General features: G+C 37.5%; 1 protein-coding gene across 10 annotated transcripts in view; it reads right to left on the bottom strand.

Moving 5' to 3' along the window:
- Positions 1-18976, bottom strand: part of PFC1 (Ribosomal RNA adenine dimethylase family protein) — a 37041-nt gene extending 18065 nt beyond the window's left edge. For 6 of the 10 annotated variants that reach the window (XR_015182690.1, XR_015182689.1, XR_015182691.1 and 3 more), the window contains exons 1-5: positions 18642-18972; positions 18350-18499; positions 18191-18247; positions 17914-18012; positions 9591-9686 (exon numbers count right to left, since the gene is read on the bottom strand). Coding sequence is in view for 4 of the 10 variants with exons in the window: in XM_086458129.1 (XP_086314255.1) it covers positions 9591-9686; positions 17914-18012; positions 18191-18247; positions 18350-18499; positions 18642-18848 (609 nt within the window). In the remaining 6 variants the exon portion in view is untranslated. Of the gene's footprint in view, positions 1-9590; positions 9687-17913; positions 18013-18190; positions 18248-18349; positions 18500-18641 lie in introns of all 10 variants that reach the window. The other 4 variants (XR_015182694.1, XM_086458130.1, XM_086458128.1 and 1 more) reach the window with 2 other exon arrangements.
- Between the last annotated feature and the right edge of the window lie 201 nt (positions 18977-19177).

The raw sequence follows: 19177 nt of genomic DNA, 5'->3' as shown, positions 1-19177 counted from the left end.
CTGATTCTGAGGGGGAGTGTGTGTCGGATATTGGGCAGTATCAGCGACTTGTGGGAAAATTGATCTATTTGTCTATGACTCGCCCAGACATTGCGTATGCTGTTAGCGTTGTAAGTCAGTTTATGCACTCGCCTCGAACATCTCATCTTACTGCAGTCTATCGTATCCTTAGATATCTTAAGGGATGTCCTGGTCGAGGTATTTTATTCAGTAATCATGGTCATTTTCGTGTTGAGGCATGGACAGATGCAGATTATGATGGTTCAATGACTGATAGACGCTCTACTTCTAGGTACTGTACCAAAGTTGGTGGTAACTTGGTAACTTGGCGCACTAAGAAGCAGGATGTGGTTTCTCGGTCTAGTGCTGAGTCAGAATACAAGGCTATAGCACTTGGAGTGTGTGAGTTGTTGTGGCTCAAGATCTTATTAGATGACCTGTGTCTTCCTGTACCAGCCCCTTTTTTACTATATTGTGATAATAAATCAGCTATTAACATAGCGGCAAATCCGGTTCGGCATGACAGAACTAAGCATATCGAAGTTGATCGTCATTTCATTAGAGAAAAGATTGTTTCTGGACAAATTTGTACTCCCTTTGTTCCTACATCTCAACAACTTGTTGATGTGCTTACTAAAGGTGTTAGTAAAATCACCTTTGAAGGTATCTTGTCCAAGTTGGGCGTCGTTGATATCCACATACCAACTTGAGGGGGAGTGTTAAAATAAGTAGTAGTGTCCTTTTTGGTCTTTTCATCTATTTTAGATTATGTAACATTTAAAGCCTAATTAGGGCTAATTAATCTAATAATCAATTTCCTCTCTTTTTTAATTATTCTTTATTTTTCTAAGTAATGGTAAATATTTTTTATTACAACAAACCCAAAAACATGGTTTTTATAGCAAGAAATGCTCTAACTTGTTTTGAATAGTAAAGAGGGAACATGGAGACAAATTGTAGGTGCAAGAGTCGTAATAGGTATTTCCTACTTTCAAGTTGGGTTACATGGTACATGTTAGGGTTAATCTTGTTACTCTTACCTTAGCCAAGTAAGAACACTCTTGTTATTGTCCATCTAACCATAAATAACACTTAGGGTAACGAAGAATTCAACTTTTTATCTCTCTTTTCTTCTCCTTCTCCTTCTCTTTTTTTCTCTTTTCCCCTCATTCTTCAAGAATTTGAAAGATAATTTAAATTTTAAATTATCTAATGTGAAACTGATATGGTATTAGAGCTTCCAATCTTGATCACTCTTTGACTATCCACCCAAATCATGCAACACCAGAGGAATTTAGACGTGGAAGGGAGATCTACACAATGGTAGCAGAATTAACTGCAGTCATGTCATTGACTGTCATAAGCACGTCATGCAGTTGTTGTCAGCATGTCGTATGGTCTGATCATTTCGATGTTGTCATGTTTGACTTGTTTTTATCTGCACTTCTAAATGTAGGGTATGTCCATCTAAATCCATTTGAGTAGGCCTTTACATTCTATTTTTTTTTAACAGTGTGTTTTCCTTCACTCTGATCTTCATGGCTGGTCTATTTTTGGGTCTTTTGCTTGGAACAAAGTTATTGAAATGGTTGTTTGATATATGGACGTTGTGTGCTCTTATGTTGAATTCTTTATGGTTTCAGCCTATTATGCATGTTCGTTTTCTTCAATATATGACTGAAACCAATAATATTTGAAGCTTGTGTTTAGAAGCGGAGCAAAGAAGGGACCAGGGTGGGCAGTTACCCCCCCTCAACTTTTTCTGTAATTTAAAAAACACCCTATACTTCGGTGATAATTTAAGATACCCCTGTGTTTTCAAGTTTATGACACACCCCTTTGACCACCCCCCAACCACCACCACCACGCACCCACCCACACAAATTTTTTGGGTGATATAAAAACCTTTCCACTCTTTGGACACACCCAATTTGACCTTGGTCACTTTTCTCCCCCCCAATGTCTGGTCTGATCACTTCGATGTTGTCATGTTTGACTTGTTTTTATCTGCTCTTCTAAATGTAGGGTATGTCCATCACAATCCATTTGAGTAGGCTTTTACATTCTACTTTTTTTTAACAATCTTTCAAGGAAGCAGTTGTGTTTTCATTCACTCTGATCTTCATGCATGTCTGTTATTGGGTCTTTTGCTTGGAACAAAGTTATTGAAATGGTGGTTCGATATATGAACGTTGTGTGCTCTTATGTTGCATTCTTTATGGTTTCAGCCTATTATGCATGTTTGTTTTCTTCATTCTATGGGGTAGAGCAAAGAAGGGACCAGGGTGGGCAGTTGCCCCCACCCCCCCCCCCCCCAACTTTTTCTGTAATTTAAAAACAACCCTATACTTCAGTGATAATTTAAGATACCCCTGAGTTTTCAAGTTGATGACCCCCACACCAGCACCACCCAACCAAAATTTTTGGGTGATATAAAAACCTTTCCACTCTTTGGTGCATATTTGGGATAACGCACCTATGTTTTTAAATTGCTGACATACCCAATTTGACCTTGGTGTACTCTTCTCCCTCCCCCCCACCCTCTACCCACCCACCCACCCACGCACACACCCACACAACACACGCACACAATTTTTTTGGGCAATTAGATACCCCTCCATCAAATTACTAAATATTTAAGATATCCCTACGTTTTTAAACTGATGAAATGCCCTCTTTGACCTTGTTTTTCTTTGCTAGAGTAACAAGAAAATGACCTAAATATCCTCATTTTCACCCTGTAACAAAACATTTCCTTAGTTATTTTTACAAAAATCAATCATCTTCAAGCTCTTCAACCTCTGCAATAAATTAATTTTAATTTCACTTCAATCCATCTTTTTGAATGTTGCCTTTATTGCTTGTAGAAAATCTAATTTTCTATTAAAAAATCCTAGAATCTTCTAATTCAGGAATGCTATCTTGTTCTTTAGATTTGAAGGCTAAAGTAGATTAATTTTAAGGTTGAAAACTAAAAAAATCTATTTTAGAGGTAGAAGATGACTCGTTTTGGGAAGAAAAATCAAAAGTTTTTTGGCTTCAAGAGGAAGACAAGGGTAATGAAATCATTTTGCATTAATCTATTGGAGAAGACCAAGGTAAAGGGGGTATGTAGGCATTTTGATGAATACTTGAGATACTTTATGTTTTTAAACAGATGACATTACGGTCTTCTTTCATATATTAATGAGAAATGACCTAAACGCCCTTTTTTCTTCAACATGACAAAAAACCCTTGTTCTCCCTAAAACCAATCATTTTCAAGCTCTTCAACTTTACCATTAAATATAGTTTGCCTCCCCTTGCAAAAAAAATCCTGGCTCCACCCCTTCTTGTGTTCATTTTGATATTATTGAGTAGTGGGAGGATTTGATTGGTTTGGGTCACTAGCATCAGGGCTTGTACCTTTTGTAGAAAGTCTCTAGTATAGAAGAAAACTATTTTATTCAAATGGATGCCCCACCGAAACTTGTCATATTGTGGCATTGCCACTTAGGAAACCATTCCTGGACAAATTTTAAGCTCGACTTCCCTTCTACATTTTCTTCAGTTAAAACTATTGAAAGTAGACTTACCAATAATTTAAACACGTCATTTCTTTCTCATGGAAACAATAATATAAGTCTTTTGCGTTAAGTAATTCTGACATATGGGGCTCTTTCAAATTTTAATCATTTTTTGGCAGTCACTATTTTGTATCATGTGTTGATAATTGTAGAGTCACGCAAGTTTGTTTAATGAGAGAGATGTCATAGGAAGTTATTTTCCTATTATTTTTTATAAGTATACTTTCATTAAAAGGAAAAAAGATGAGGACAAGGTGGCCCCTTTAACAATACAAAAGAAACAAAACAAAGACAACAATAACAAAAAGACAAACTAGGAAAAGAAAAGATTGCACAGAGCACAACTCATAGAATTTAAACACAGATTCCTCAAAGATCACTCCTTCGAAGTTTTTGCGTCGTTTGCACTAGAAGTAAATGAACCCCAAAATCTCCAAAGTCACCTCTTGAGAAGATTTCTCCTTTCCCTCAAACATCCTCTTGTTCCTCTCTCTCAAAAGACCCCAACAAACTGTTAATGGAATGATGGCCCCAAAGATACTTTTCATGCTGGAAAATACATTATAAGCCCACCCTAGGAAGAGAGACATAACAAAGTTAAGGGAAACCCAATCCACATAAAAGATGGAAAGAACCCAAATATTGTAAGCGAAGGAGAAATGGATTAAATACAATGACCAGATTCACCTCTTGACTTGCATAGAAAGAAAAAAATTTGGAATTGGAAAGCCATGCTTAATGAACTATCCAAGGTTAGAATCCTCTTAAAGAGGCCAACCAAATGAAGAAAACGACCTTGTATGGAACTAGGATGAAATGGAACACTCTGCGAATACATAGTCAAAGGGAGGCAATAACGATTTATGGAATGAATGCATAGAGAATCTTTTATCCTTATTTTTTGCTCCTGTCTTATCATCCTCCGATTCCACCATTTGGGCAGAGTTGAGAAGATCAAAAAGAGATGCCCCCTCATAAATTTCACAATCGTTAAAGTTTCTCCTAAAACCCAAACACCAAGTAGTCTTACACCATTTTTCTTTTTCCAAAGATATTGTATAAAGGGAAGGGAATTGTGTTGATAGAGCCGAAGTGCCACACCACTTGTCTTCCCAAAAACACATTTCATATCCTCTCCCCACCTTAAATCTACTTCCCTTACTAAACTGATAAGACACTTTAAGAACTAATTTCCATAAGCTACAACCATGGGAAGACTTCTTTCCACTTTCCCAACAAAATCATTTCTCCCCATATTTTACTTTGATAATTCTTCTTCCCAAACTCATCTTTCCTCCCCAAACCACCATAAAATAGCCTTGTTTGTTCTTTTCAGCCCTTTAATCCACAAACCAACATATTTCTTTGGTGAGCAGATGAGTTTCCAATTTACCAAATAAAACGTCCCACTCCTGTTCTTGACATTCCATAGAAAAGGCCTAATTAATTTCTCTATATTACCCTCCATGACTTTTGGTATGGAGAATAACAAGAGGGAGTAAATAGGGATAATTGCTAGCGTACTCTTGATCAAAGTCCACTTCCCCCCTTTGGACAGGTATCTAGCTTTCCATGTACTTAATCTTTTGCCTATTTGCTCGGTTACTTGGTCCCAAAATCTACTATAATTATAAGGTGTACCCAAGGTAAGACCTAAGTTAGAGGATAGAAGTTGGTCTAACTGACAACCCAATATGATCGCCAGGGTTCAAAGATTAGGAACCAATCCCAACCTGAACAACTTGCTCTTTTGAAGATTAATGTGCAACCTAGAAATAGCCTTAAAGCAACAAAACAAGGCTCCCATAAAGTTGATTTGATTCCTAAAATTTTCAAAGAACACAATTGTGTCATCAACTAACTAGAGGTGAGAAACATTTCATTATCAAGCCAATCCATTTCCTCCCAAACCCCATTCTTTCCACCATGTACTTCAAAAAGTCCCAACTCCCATGATCATCGCTTTTTTGAAGGTCAATTTTTCCCAACCCCTAGTTTTGTCTCCTTCACCCTTAAATCAATGCATCCATTCGCAATAAGAACCCCAAAAAGAATGTCTTCCCCTAATGAACACCCTTTGCTCTGGCCATATCAAACCTTGCAACAACTCCTTTAATCGTAAGGCTAGGACTTTGAAATTATTTTGTACGTAAACCAACCAAGATAATGGGTCTAAAGTCACCAACCCCCTCCCCCGTTTTCTTTGGGATTAAAGCCACAAAGGTACTATTCAGATTATAATCAAGAAGCTTCCTATCTTTAAAGTCCTTAACAACCCTCATGAGATCATCAAAAATAGTGTCCTAGCACATCTTATAAGATGTCATCATAAAACCATTGGGCCCATGGGCTTTATCAGTACACATCAAGGAAATTGCCAAACCACTCTCTGGCCCCTTCCTTTCCTCCTAGATCCTGTCAATTTCATAGGAAACTCGCTAATGTCCAATTATAATATCTCCACCTCTTTAACCAATCTTCGTCTAAGTTTGCCTGTCAACTTGTCTAAAGGCATAACAATCACCATCTCTCCACGCGTACTTTCCTTTGTCATGAAATTTTCTTGCACAACAGTAGGAGAATGGCTAGGGATCTCGAAGGCATCCTCCCACTTTCCCAAACTCTTGAGTGACCAAGGAGAGAAGTCCGACTAAGAATTTTTTCTGGAGATCTCCTTTTGGTCTCTTACACAATATAAACAACGGAAAAAACGCTAGAATGGAAGCCTGTAAAACTCAGCAAGTCATCCTTCAACGGCTACAACTTCTACTACTAGATAGGGAGTAAGCTAATATCTTCTGTTGTCATCTTTGTCGAGGAAAGATTTCGAGTCCCTTCTCACTAGACTAATGCCTGAAAAAGCACTTCAATGGCTCAATTGTTGTAAAAAGCTTGGCCTTTTGCTTGGATTAGCCCTTGGACTTTGTTTTCCAATTCTCGAGCCAAAAAATGGTTTTCTTTGGCCACGACCTCCAAAATTGAACACCATGGGCCTGTTCTCCTATTGGGGCCAAACAATGGATTGCCCAAGCTCACAAGAACATGCGATCCAGAATTGGCTTCACTACGCAACTCAAAAAATAACTTGAAAAATTATTTAACTCAAACTCATTCAAAACTCGTTGCCGACGTGTCGAGCTATAGCTCCACAAGAGCCTAGAAATTTGAAATACCTCAAGTTCTTAACCACCTGGCCTAAAAGGTTGGCCATGCGTCTGTTTGGTGGAACACATTGGCGTGATGCAAAACAAGCCCGCTCCTTCCTTTTATGATTCACATCTACCAAAAAATTGAATTTTGAATTGCTTTTTGGCTTGTCAAAGACGCTACCAACTCCTGGTATTGATACATCATATATCCGGATCTATTCTAATTTTATCAAGAATTATCTTCAACGATTTCACCAGACTACCTTGCGATACTTCTATACTCCGATTGTGATATTCCTCCTCTCCAAATTCTCTAAAAACTGACCCTCATCACTCCTATATCCCTTTCAACTGTTGCTGGTTTTCTTGGAGGGGTCCTCATCCTGAACCTCCTCATCGCCAATTTTCAACCCTATTTTAAACCTGAAACCTCCCCATAAAAACTGCAAATCTCTTGGAATTTTCCGGTGAGGGAAACCTATCCTCCCACCATCTCGTTCTAGGATCAACTTCCAAGAGACCTCCCAACTATTTTCCTAGGGTTTTGAAAATGAAATCCACCCAAAAGTTAAATGGTAGCCCCAAGACCTTGATCCACGTTCCTGCCACTCATTTTTTTTTTAAATATAAATTTATTGCCACAAAGAGAATACAAAAAGCAGTCGAGATGACCAACCAAAAGAAAGCAAGAAAACACCTAAAGCATACAAATAAAGTCCCATCTAAAGACAAAATCTTCAAAAAATACACCCTTAAACTCCAGACAAAGATTGCACAAAAAAAAACAAAAGCCTCAAAGCACTTATCAATAGATCCTAGCTCGAAGATTCCACCCCTTTGAAAACTCTTTCATTCCTCTCCAACCACAACCCCCAGTAAACTACAAAAGGGAGGAAGCTCCACAAAGTGCACTTCCTTCCACCATATAAGGTTTGGTCCAAACTCTGAAATAAGGAAAACACGGAAGAAGGAACCACCCACCACACCTTATAAAGGGCGAGGAAATGAGTTCACAGGGAAATCGAAGAATCACGATGAAGCAACAAATGATTGACTGACTCAGTGACTCCCCACTCGTCTTACAAAGGAAACAAAAGTTAAGAGACTCTTGTCACTCTCAATTTGAGATCCAACTTGTTAACTTCTGCGAACCAAGATCTAACCTTCACACATTGTTGGCCCACCACCACCTCTCGCAGGTTGCAAATAATTTCAGCCTCAACCCTGTTATCCAGTAGGAGGATTCTTCTCTTTGAACCCCATGAAAGGAGCTTAAGGTTGAAAGAGGGCTTAGTCTTCAAGAAATGTCGGACAATCTTCAGTAATTCCTCCCACTTCACATCCTTCGAGTCAGATTTGGAGACTACAACCCATCTCCATCTCCTAAAAGCTTTCCCACTTCTTTGTGGTTGTCTTAGATCTTGATATTATTTTAATAATAATCTTACTTATCTGCTCATCCGGAAACCCCTACCGATTACTCTCCGCTAATCCAATCCTTAAAACAGTTGCCCATGTTTTTCCTTCCCTAGAGTTCAACTCCCCTTTAATAGGTTCTTTCATCTTCTACTCTGATTCAACAAAGTCTTTCAATCCCATGCTTGCCACTTTCCATCCATTCCCGCCTTTTTCTTCCAGGAAAAAGATTATCTACAACCTAGCTTTCTCATGAATTTGTGGAAGCTTTACCTCCCACTGTGATTCTGATCTCCAGAACTTAAGAAACATCTCCCCTCATTGGCATACTTCAACCTGAACGACTTTCCTGGGTTGCCTGCAGTTGTCAACACTTTTCTCGGTCATTGAACCACTACTTCCAGCAGAGTCACTTTTGATTCACCTTTCAATCCAATTTCTCTTACCTCTAGCCCTCTGTAATTTTTTCAGCCAGCTCATATTCAGAGCAAAACTTTTCGACTCCACCCAAAGAACACACTTCCACGAGCTTTCTATCATCATCTTCTTGTAATTGAGTCAGTTAAAATGTCTCCATGCTATGAGCTCTATCCAATTTGATAATAAAATGTACACACTGCATTGTGTAAATAAAAAGAATTCACGATTGGAGAGTTTCAGTCACTTATACAGGACCATGGGATGTTTTTTTCAACCATGTGTCCTCCCAACAACAACAAAATAGAGTTACATAATAGTAACATCACCACCTTAGTTTCCCGTGTTCTTCTTAAGTAAATGAAAGTACCTTTGATTTATGGCCAGAATCTATCCTTACAATTTGCTACTTGATAAATTGAATGCCACCTCGAATTCTAGGTTTTGCAATTCCAATGGAATGTTAAATCCCAAGTGTTTGGTCGTGTTTCTCATGTGCATAGCTTTTCTAAGCATGAAAAGGTTCTATAATAGGGTGATCAAATGGGTCTTTGTCGGGTATGGTAGTCCTCATATAGGGTGCAACAGTTTTTTATGGAATATTAGGAAACATACCTTAGTTCCTATGATCACCATAATTTGCTACGCATGCTTCTTCTATTAAGCATCCCATGGCCCCTATTACAATTGAAGTTCATATCTTTCCCACTTTTAGTGAAAAATATCTTCATGGAGCATTCGACCAATACATGTTTACCACCATGTGAAAGCTGACCACCTAAGCGTCAACATGTCTCACAAAACCTTTAAAATGTGTTGACATCCATCAGGACATTGTAAATTTGCTGGGACTTCAAGAAACAAAACGTATAATGTTTGTTTCTGTCATTAAGGTTTTGTTATTGCCATGACAATCAAAAACAAAAAGTTCAGAACATAAACAAGAGAAATGCAGTCAAAATTAATCCATGTAAATAGAGGATTCATAATAATAACACGGGAAGTTCTAAAAAAAATAACTTAGAAAGGCAACAGTTCCAACCTGGAGTAAGAGGACAACTTCTGAAATAATGTGACCCATTGGAACAAGCTGCTTCACCACTTCAGTACTAATATTGAAAGGTAAATTGGAGACTACCTGCAAACACATGCACAAATAGACATTTTAGCTGAGTCTTATCCAAAATATAGAAAAAATGGTATGTATGTTTAAAACATCTTCCGAGTTTGATACCATCATAAAGATTTACTGATCATGCTTTACCGAAGTAGGATATGGCAATGTTAATTTCTTGACACAAAGCCAATTAGCACACTTCGATGTGTGTCAACAGTCAATAAAGACGCTAGTATTATCTAGTTGATGTATACTGTGATCCAACCCACATAGTAAGATTCCATAAAAATTTATTAGTAGCTTCTGGGTTAACTATTACCTAAAGGGCTTTGGATGTTTACAAACTTGCATGTTTATCACCAAATCTTGTACTTCTATGCAGCGGTAGTTAACTCTCTTTTTGTAGTTGAAGGCAATTGATAGTCGTCATCATGACAATTAAAGACTTATCGATGGTCAGCTTAGCAAATCATGCTCCTCCATTCAATTCTATAAAAATTCGTGTCTTAGGATTGACTGAATTATCATCAAATCTGCTCTCACTACTTCAATCCATGTTCTTTTCAGTCTTCCATTCTCATTTTTTGAACCTTCAACTTCCACGTTCCTTCTAATTGGGGATGTCATTGGTCTTTGTGGCGCATAACCTAACAACCTCAATGGGCTTTGCCTTCGTTTATCACCAATTGGGGTTGCTCCTACATTTTTACAATTTTTTTTCTTTTGATTGGCAAAGCAAAGATATTATTAATAAAGAGAAGAAAAAGCAAAAGAGGGAAGGTGGCCAAAGTAGCCATCATACAACTCCGTCGATACACCCCACAAATCGTCCTTGAATTTCTTTTGTATCCGCTTCCTAAATAAAATAGTTATTCAACAAAAATAGTCCACCAAAACAACCCTTATAGCTATCGCAGAACTAGAAACCCTTCCTGGTTGTTGTCACAGACACCAAACACTAGTTGTTGTCGTGGATCACCAAATTGCTGTAGCAGCTATCCTGAATCACCAAACTACTTGTACTTTTGCAAGCACAAAACTCCACCCTTTGTTATTGTCGCAGATCACCAAGCAATCTATTATCACAGGCTAAGGTAACTCTAAATAGCCTATCGCAAGGCAAAAAACCCTATCGAGGTGTAGAAACACAACGTAGAAACTCTATCGCAGTATGTAATCACTTGCACAATCTTTGACTAGGGAAAGGTGGGCTATAGCCTCTATATCGAGGGAATTGAGAATTTTCAGGGGAGCCGTTAAGTTAATTTGAAGATTTGAATTATTTGATTTATTAAATCTTGAATTTTGATGAACTTCGTTTCCAATTCACAAAACACTAGAATAATGAATCGATTGACTAATGCCCTTTTTCAAAACAAAACAAAACAAAAAATATATATATATAAGGGTAGGCATTGAACCGGCATTCTATTTGAAAGCTCTCGAAATGAAGTTGAGTCATCGTATATAATAATAGTGATCGAGATCGATGGGAAAGGCGCGGGCCTTTACCTACTTTAAAAAGGGGTGAGCGAGTGCTTACTTATTTATCATCCATATAGGTTGGTTCCGACCTTGATATGTTAATTACTTATATTCAAGAAAATTTAAAAAAAAAATAGAATTCTATTATTAAATATTAAAAATAATATAATTATTATTTCATCTTTAATAGTCTCTTTTTTTCACAACACACGATTAAGAAATCATGAACTAAAACAAAAAAAAGGCCCTGAAGGAGAAACCTCCTAACAAAGCTCTCGCTAGGTTATTAGGTCTTCAAGATCTTGAAGGTTGATGAGAGAGAAAAATGAGAGAAGAGAAGAGAGTTAAAGGTCCCAAAAGTCGAAGAGGAAAACCAAAGGAGGAGGAGGAGTCGATGGGTCCTCTAGGGCTTTGATACCAAGAAGAATTATGAAAAAGTAATTGTCAAGTCTCAATCTGAGAGTATGGCAGGTTTTTACAATAATAAAAGAGTCAAAAGACAAAACTGCCCTTACATATAAGAAATAAATAAAAGCTATTACTAGAAAACAACTAGGACTAAAATAACTAGATTATTTCTAATAAAGTTTTCGGTTCACAAAATGAAATCTTTTTTGTATAATGCTCAATAATTCTTTGATTCCTTATAGTCTACCCTTTATAACAATTTTGGAAATCCCATATAAAGTATGACTTGGATCAAATCGATTCTTTTTTCTAATATCTATACTTGTAAGAGCTTGAACAAAGCTAGGGAAACACCACTGAATAAGGAAAAGAAGTGTACCCAAACCTGTGGCAAAGGAGCAACGGATAAGAATGTGATTAAGTGATTCCCCCCAACAATACATTTTCACAAATTAGTTCATTTCCAATTAATCTTTGAATATGTTATTTCTTAATTGCCCAACATTCAGCTCAAAAAAACATAGCCAATCTTTCATAAAATTAGTTTGATTATGATGCATCAGATGCTTAACATTCCAAAAGCAAACCCCTACTTTAACCATCCAACTCCAATGCCATGGCAAACATCCTCTTCAATATCCCCATCCATATGGGTAATAAAACCAAAATAACAAAAATAGATTCGTCATGGTATTTCCCAGCCATCAATTTTTAATGGCCATTCCACTTTGTATTTAGTAAGGTAGCACAATATACCTCTCTTTTTAAAAAATTTATTAAAAAGGGGACGAGATGGCCCCCAAGTACAAACTTATCAAAAAAATGGGCATGCCACTTAGGCGTCCTCTAAAGTACAAACCATGTCCCACCTAGCCACGAAAAGCTTGAAAAAAATTCCTTTGAACACTCTATACAATTTACTCCAAAGGAACAAAAGACCCAAAATAGACAACAAAAAGTCGTGAATTGTGAGCTCCTTCCCCTCAAAGATGTGCCTATTTCTCTACTTCCAAATGCCCCAATAAATGGCAAAAGGAGTGATTCTCCAAAGGATCCGTCTCGATGCTCTAAAGGAGTTGCCCCACATTCCCCAAGTCTCCAAAAGCTCCTTGATAGACCAAGGAAAATAGCCCCTTATCCCAAAAAGACCAAGAAAGTTTGACCAACCTCGTGAGCAAGGTGACACTGAGTAAGCAAATGATTCATCGTCTCTTTATTGATAAAATAAAAGAGAATGATCGAGGTGACCATGCCAAAACAACAAGATCAACAACCCGAAGGCAAAACCAAACAACAATGCACAATTACACAAAATTATTACAAACCCATTCCCATTTCACAAAGAAAACTTCAAAGAATACCCCTCTAGATCCCTCGAAGACTTGACTCAAAAACAGATGAGCCCCAGAATGAAAATATACACATCTTGAGCTGGACTGTCCTTAGCTTTGAACACCAGCACATTCCTTTCGTTCCCAATCCCCCAACAAATAGCAAAGGGGACAATACTCCATAAGTTCCTCTTGAAAGCCAAAAAGCTCGAGCCAAGCAATATCCAACTCTCGAGAAGCACTTGGATAGGACTAGTGTGGCACCAAGGTGCCCCAAATAGACATAAGGATTACGAACACAACTCTATTAACGTCTTGCAATGCAACAGCACATGGTCTACCATTTCCCCATCCATCTTGCACATACTAGAAAAGTTTGCCACCATGATTCCCCTTCATATAATGTTATCCATCATTAGAATCTTCCCCAAACTAGCTGCCCATAAAAAAGCTAATCTCCAAAGGGACCTTTGAGCCCCAAATCACCTTCATCAAACAACACCCATGATGCAGATTAGAAAGGGCCAAATAAAAAAATCTCACCTCACTCCTATAAATCTCCCCAATGCTGAATATCATCCTCCTCAGGGTGGAGAGCCACCAACCTCAATATTGGCAACAAGCCTAGCAATATCATCGACCTCGCAATCATTTTAGTCTCTCCTAAAACCGAAATCTCCCCTAGCAATATCAACAAAAACACCTCACCCCTTCGTGTATATATATATATATATATATATATTTTTTTTTTTTTTTTTTTTTTTTTTTTTTGAAAAAAACAAAAAAGCCCCAAAAATTGGAACATCTCCCAATTCTGAAACCCACCATATCATGAAAGAGAGGTAGAATATTTTGAACACCTTTCCACACTCAACACCCATAGGCAAAGGCGGATTGTGGGGGCGCTTGCCCCCACAAGAATTTTCAATGTCTATGGATTAGTAAACTATTGGGACAGATTTTAGCGGGGGGTTAAAAAAATATGCCACTATTGCCCCCACAAAATGTCTTTACACTCTTTGTTGCCCCCCACAACTACTTTTTTTCACTCTTAATTGTCCCCACAAAAAAATTTCTACTCTTGGTTGCCCCCACATGAGCAAAATCCTGGCTCCACCCCTGCCCATAGGAAGATCGAACCAACCTGCTTTCCCAACCGAAAGGCTTTTCTCCAAACTTTGACACCACGACCTTTTTCCAAAGGTTATTATGCTCACACCCAAATCTCCATAATAACTTGTCCAAAAGAATTTGGTTCATCAGTCTAAGATTCAGAACACCAAGACTTCCGTGCTTTTTTGAAAGACAAACATGCTTCCACACATAAAGCCTTTGGACTCTAATGTAGCTTTCAAGAGTTCTAATTTTTTTATGTGATAGGGTGTCCCCGGCCCCTATGGAAGTGGGACTAATCAGTGTTTTGCTAATCATCTCTCTATTCTGATCAACCAATATTATCATATGGAAGTGCGAAGAAACAAGGAACTTGTTGGTATGAATGGTGTTCCACTACTTGTTGGGGCAAGTATTTGGGAGCTTGACCCCCAAAAATCTACGGTATACATGAAAATGATTAAAATCAAATTACATGCACCACAATATATAAAATAAAATAAAAAATTTAATTTTATATTCATGTATTATTACAAATCTTCTATTGCTAAATGCGCATGAATAAATTACTATTTATCAGTTAAATAACATATGGGCAATTATATGTACGTGCTTTTAAGTACATACTAATATGCTCAAGATAATGTTTCCTTGGAGATAACTCGTGTCTAAAAGAAAATTCCTCCCTCTGGATGATGCTACCTCCAAGTGAACAGAACGTTCTTAAACCTTCCATCCCCAAGTGATGCCACTTGAAGGCAAATGTCATTTTTCTAAGTCTTATGCCTCGAGGTGGTGCACCTAAAGGCAGCATTGCCTCCAAGCAAAGATTGAGCACTTAGATTATCCACCCATAAGTAATTTCACTACAAAATTATGTCGCCACTTGGAAAAGCCACACTCTTAGGCTCACCACCTTCGGATAATGCTTCCTCATAACAAAACCAAATGCTAACCAACATGCAATACATAACTATTTGCTTGCAAAAACATAACAATAGTGCTATGGGTATATGTTTTTTTTTTTTATAAATAAGGGTATACGTTCCTTTAGTGTAAGGTTGTTGAGGAATTTAAAGTCGTTTTCTTTGAGGATTTATGGTTCTAGTGGGATCTTATAGAATATGAACATTGGTAGGTTTTGTCTCTTTTTTCCGATGCATGTATAACCTATGGTTTTTATCATTGTAGTTTTTAGCTTGTATTGTTGGTAGGTTAATCAATCTCCTTTCCCTTTTCCATAATAATTTTTTTTTTATAAGTATAAATTTTATTCAGACAAAAAGCAGGTACAACAGTCAATTGAGGTGACCAACCAAAAGAAAACAAAAGAAACGAGTTACAACAAAGAGTATCCCAACAAAGGACAAAATCCTCGAAGAATATACCCTTAAATTCCGTGCACATCTTGCACCAAAAGAACAACAGTCCCAAAATGCTCAAGATAACCTCTTGACCTGAAAAAACCTCCCCTTTAAAGATCCTTCAATTCCTTTGCAACCATAAGCCCCGGGTAATAGCAAAAGGGAGGAAACTCCAAGGAATTTTCTTTTTCCCCGTGAACATAGATGAATCCCAACTTTGGAACGAAGATAATAATGAATTAGGAATCGCGAAAGAAACTTTGAATAATTTGAGAAAATAAGACCAAATGAAGTGAGATAATTGTTAATGCAACAGAATATGGTTTGTGGACTCACCACTTGCATTACAAAGATGAAAAAATTTGAAGTAACAAACCTTGGGTAATTAAATGATCAAGAGTGGGTAATCTGTCAATAGTTCTAACGAAGTAAAGAATCGAACTTTGGAAAGAACCTTTGAGCTCCATATGTATTTGAAAGGGAAATGCAAAGTGGAATTATTAGTAGTAATCACACTAGAAGCAAACGAGTTAACCGAGAAATTACGACTTTTAGCATAGGTCCACTTCCTCCCATCCTCTTCCATGCTCAGCCGATAAATTTGATCAAATTGAGTCATAAGGGCTTGAAGATCCTGCAACTCCCAATCATTGAAATTCCTCCTAAAGTCCAAATCCCAAACAAGCTCGTTTCCAACTAGATTCAAGAAAGTAACACAAGTCAAGTCCTTTTTCAAGGATAAACTATATAGTAATGGGAAACAAAGGCAAAACGTTGAGTCTCCGCACCACCAGTCCTTTGACCTCTTTACCAAATGGCCAAAGGTAATTTAAAATAGTTGAAAATTAAGTAAAATCGAAAAAGGCTTTTCTCATTCATTGGAGTTAACCATCTTATTCTCAAGGCCTTCTCACAGTTTGGACAATTGTACTGATCATTAACCATAAAATTGAGCTTACCAAAAAAGGATGTTTGTAAGGTTCGTTATGTAGAGAACTTTTGACTGGCTCCAATGCAACACTAAAAGATTGTGTGGCTAACATAGGAGGAAAAGGATCTTGTGGGACGTCAACAAAGGATCAACGTGAAGAGAGGAAGGGCTACTCCATTAATTTATTATTATTATTTGATAAGTAATTTTTTTATTATGGAAATGGCTTTATTATGACTTTCTTTAAGAAGTGTTGGGCAACAATCAAAGAAAATCTGATGAATGTGTTTAGGGACCTTCACGAAAGAATTTTTTGGACTGTGGCCTCAATAACACTTTCACAACTTTGATCCCCAAGAAGATTGGAGCAAATGATCTAGCGGATTTCAGACCAATTATCCTGGTGGGGTCAACCTATTAATTAATAGCAAAGGTGTTGGCAAATAGGTTGAAGGTTGTGATAGATAGTTTGAATGGACCGGAGCAAAGGGCATTTGTGAAGGGGAGACAAATTCTGACTGGGTCCTAGTATCAAACGAGTATATTGATTCTAGGAGAAGGTTTGGCAAATCAAGTTTAGTGTGCAAAATTGTTATGCACAAGGCTTATGATCATGTCGATTGGGCTTTCTTGAAATATTTGTTGCACTAAATGGGCTTTAGGGATACTGGGATTCAGTGGGTGATGGAATGCGTTACCTTAGTCTCCTTTTCGATTCTCGTAAATGACAGTTATACTAGTTTCTTTAGAACTTCTAGGGCTTTGATGCAAGGGGATCCTCTTTTCCCATTGTTGTTTGTGTTGGTTGTGGACGTTTTAGGTCGTTTTTTAAGGAAGGTGTCCAGTCTTGGGGAGATTTTTGGTTTTTTAGTAGGGTCAGAAGGCTTTAATGTGTTTTTTCTCCTACTTGTTGATGATACGATTGTCTGTTTGGAAGCAACAGATGCTCAAGAAAGATATTTGAAGGGTGTTCTTTGTTATTTCGAGGCAGTTTTGGCCTTTCGAGATTAAGGATTAATTATAGAAAGAGCAAAAAAATTTGGATTGGGGTGATATAAGGGGTGTCTAGATGAGTCACAATGTTTGGGTGCCAAAGGGAGTGTCTCTCAACCACTTGTTTGGGTTTGCCTTTGGGAGTTGAGTACAAGAGTAAGGTGATTTGGGATTCAGTGGTTGAACACATGGATAAGAGATTAAGTTCTTGAAAAGCAAAGTATTTGTCTAAGGGAGGTAAACTTACTATAATCAAAAGTACATTGGCAAGCATCCCGATTTATCACCTTTCTTTATTCACCATGCTAAGAAGTGTCGAGGAGACACTAAAAATATTAGAAGGAATTTCTTGTGACATGACAAGAATGGGGAAAAAAGTTTCACTTGTTTAATTGGAAAGTTGAGTGCGAGTCAAAGAAGGATGGGGGATTAGGAATTAGGGGCTTTAGAGTTGCTAACAGGGCTTTGCTAGAGAAATGGTTGTGGAGGTTTGAACTGGAAACCTCCAGTCTTTGGAGGAAGACAATTATGGCTAAATGGGACTAAATTTTATTAAGTGCAATGAAATCCACAAATGCCATTAATTTCATCAATACCCATAAAAGAAATTTATGCCTACTCACTTTTGCATATTTTGAGTCTTCTGCAACTGATGTTTCACTTTCCAACAACGAGGTCAGATGGGAATGAATATGACATTTTGTGAAGTCCTCTTGCAACACCTACACAATTCAGTAAAAGATTTTATGGACAATTTTGACCCCCCAAACCCGAAACCTAGCAATGAAACCACAATGGCAACCTATGCGACAACTAATATAAGATAACGCAACGATAATTTTTTCAATGATATCAAATAAATGGAGAAAACATGAAAAATATTTCAAAATTAAAACTTACCACTAAGTTCTTTATATTCGCAAAACGTTCTCTCACAAGTGCAGCCATGTGTACATCCTACAACTCAGCATAGAATTACACAACATAAAACCCAATTCACAAAGAGTAGAATTACAAACAGATAATTATTGTACTTCTCGTCATGTATCGGCCACAGACCTTTTCGATAGCAAGAACGGTTGCACCAGATTTTATAAGAACATTAGTTAAAGAACCCGTTCCGGGTCCGATTTCGACAACCACATCTCCATCCTTAATATTGGCAGCATCAACTAGCTTCTCATTAATGGAAGAATTCAACATATAATGCTGCAGAGAGCATCAGTTGTACGCGTATTAGTTGTTTGATAAAAGTCCAGAGTAAAATCTCATCAAATTACGTTTTAAAACAAATATATCAGGGTTTTCTCCAAATAAGGAAATTGGGTTTCGATTTCTTTGTAACAGATACCTGTCCTAGAGATTTCCTAGGAACACGGCCTCGGGATTTGAGTGCTTTGAGAGTTGCGTGGTAGTCATCTTCGTTTCTAGCGCTCGAAACATAAAAGTTTCCTCTGTTTGTCTTTGGGCTATAATGCGCCACGAATGAAGAAGGACATTCTCTTGTGGACGTTGGAGAGGAAGAAATTGGCGACAGACATTGAAGAAGAAAATGCATTATTCAAAGCAATTGACAAGCGGACCAACTGAGAGCTGCGATAAAATACAGTTGGGAAGAAAAAGGTACAGATTACCTGAGCAACCAGTTGTCCAATCTCCCCTCTCTTACCTTTTTTCAAAAAAAAAAAAAGGTTTTGAAAATCGGACCGGTCCTTGACTCGTATGACTGACCGGATCGGTCAAATTAGTTGAATCGATGGGTCAACCAATTCAACCCAAAATGAAATATTAATTAAGATTCTTGGTACCTTCCCAAAATTTATTACTCAAAACTTCAAAAACTATGATCCAATGCCACATGGGATGTAGATTATAAGATTTTAAGAA

Source organism: Akebia trifoliata, chromosome 11 (assembly GCF_017979445.1).
Source record: "Akebia trifoliata isolate Shusen 1 chromosome 11, ASM1797944v1, whole genome shotgun sequence".
NCBI classification, from domain to species: Eukaryota; Viridiplantae; Streptophyta; class Magnoliopsida; order Ranunculales; family Lardizabalaceae; genus Akebia; species Akebia trifoliata.
This window is presented reverse-complemented; position numbering and strand designations above follow the sequence as displayed.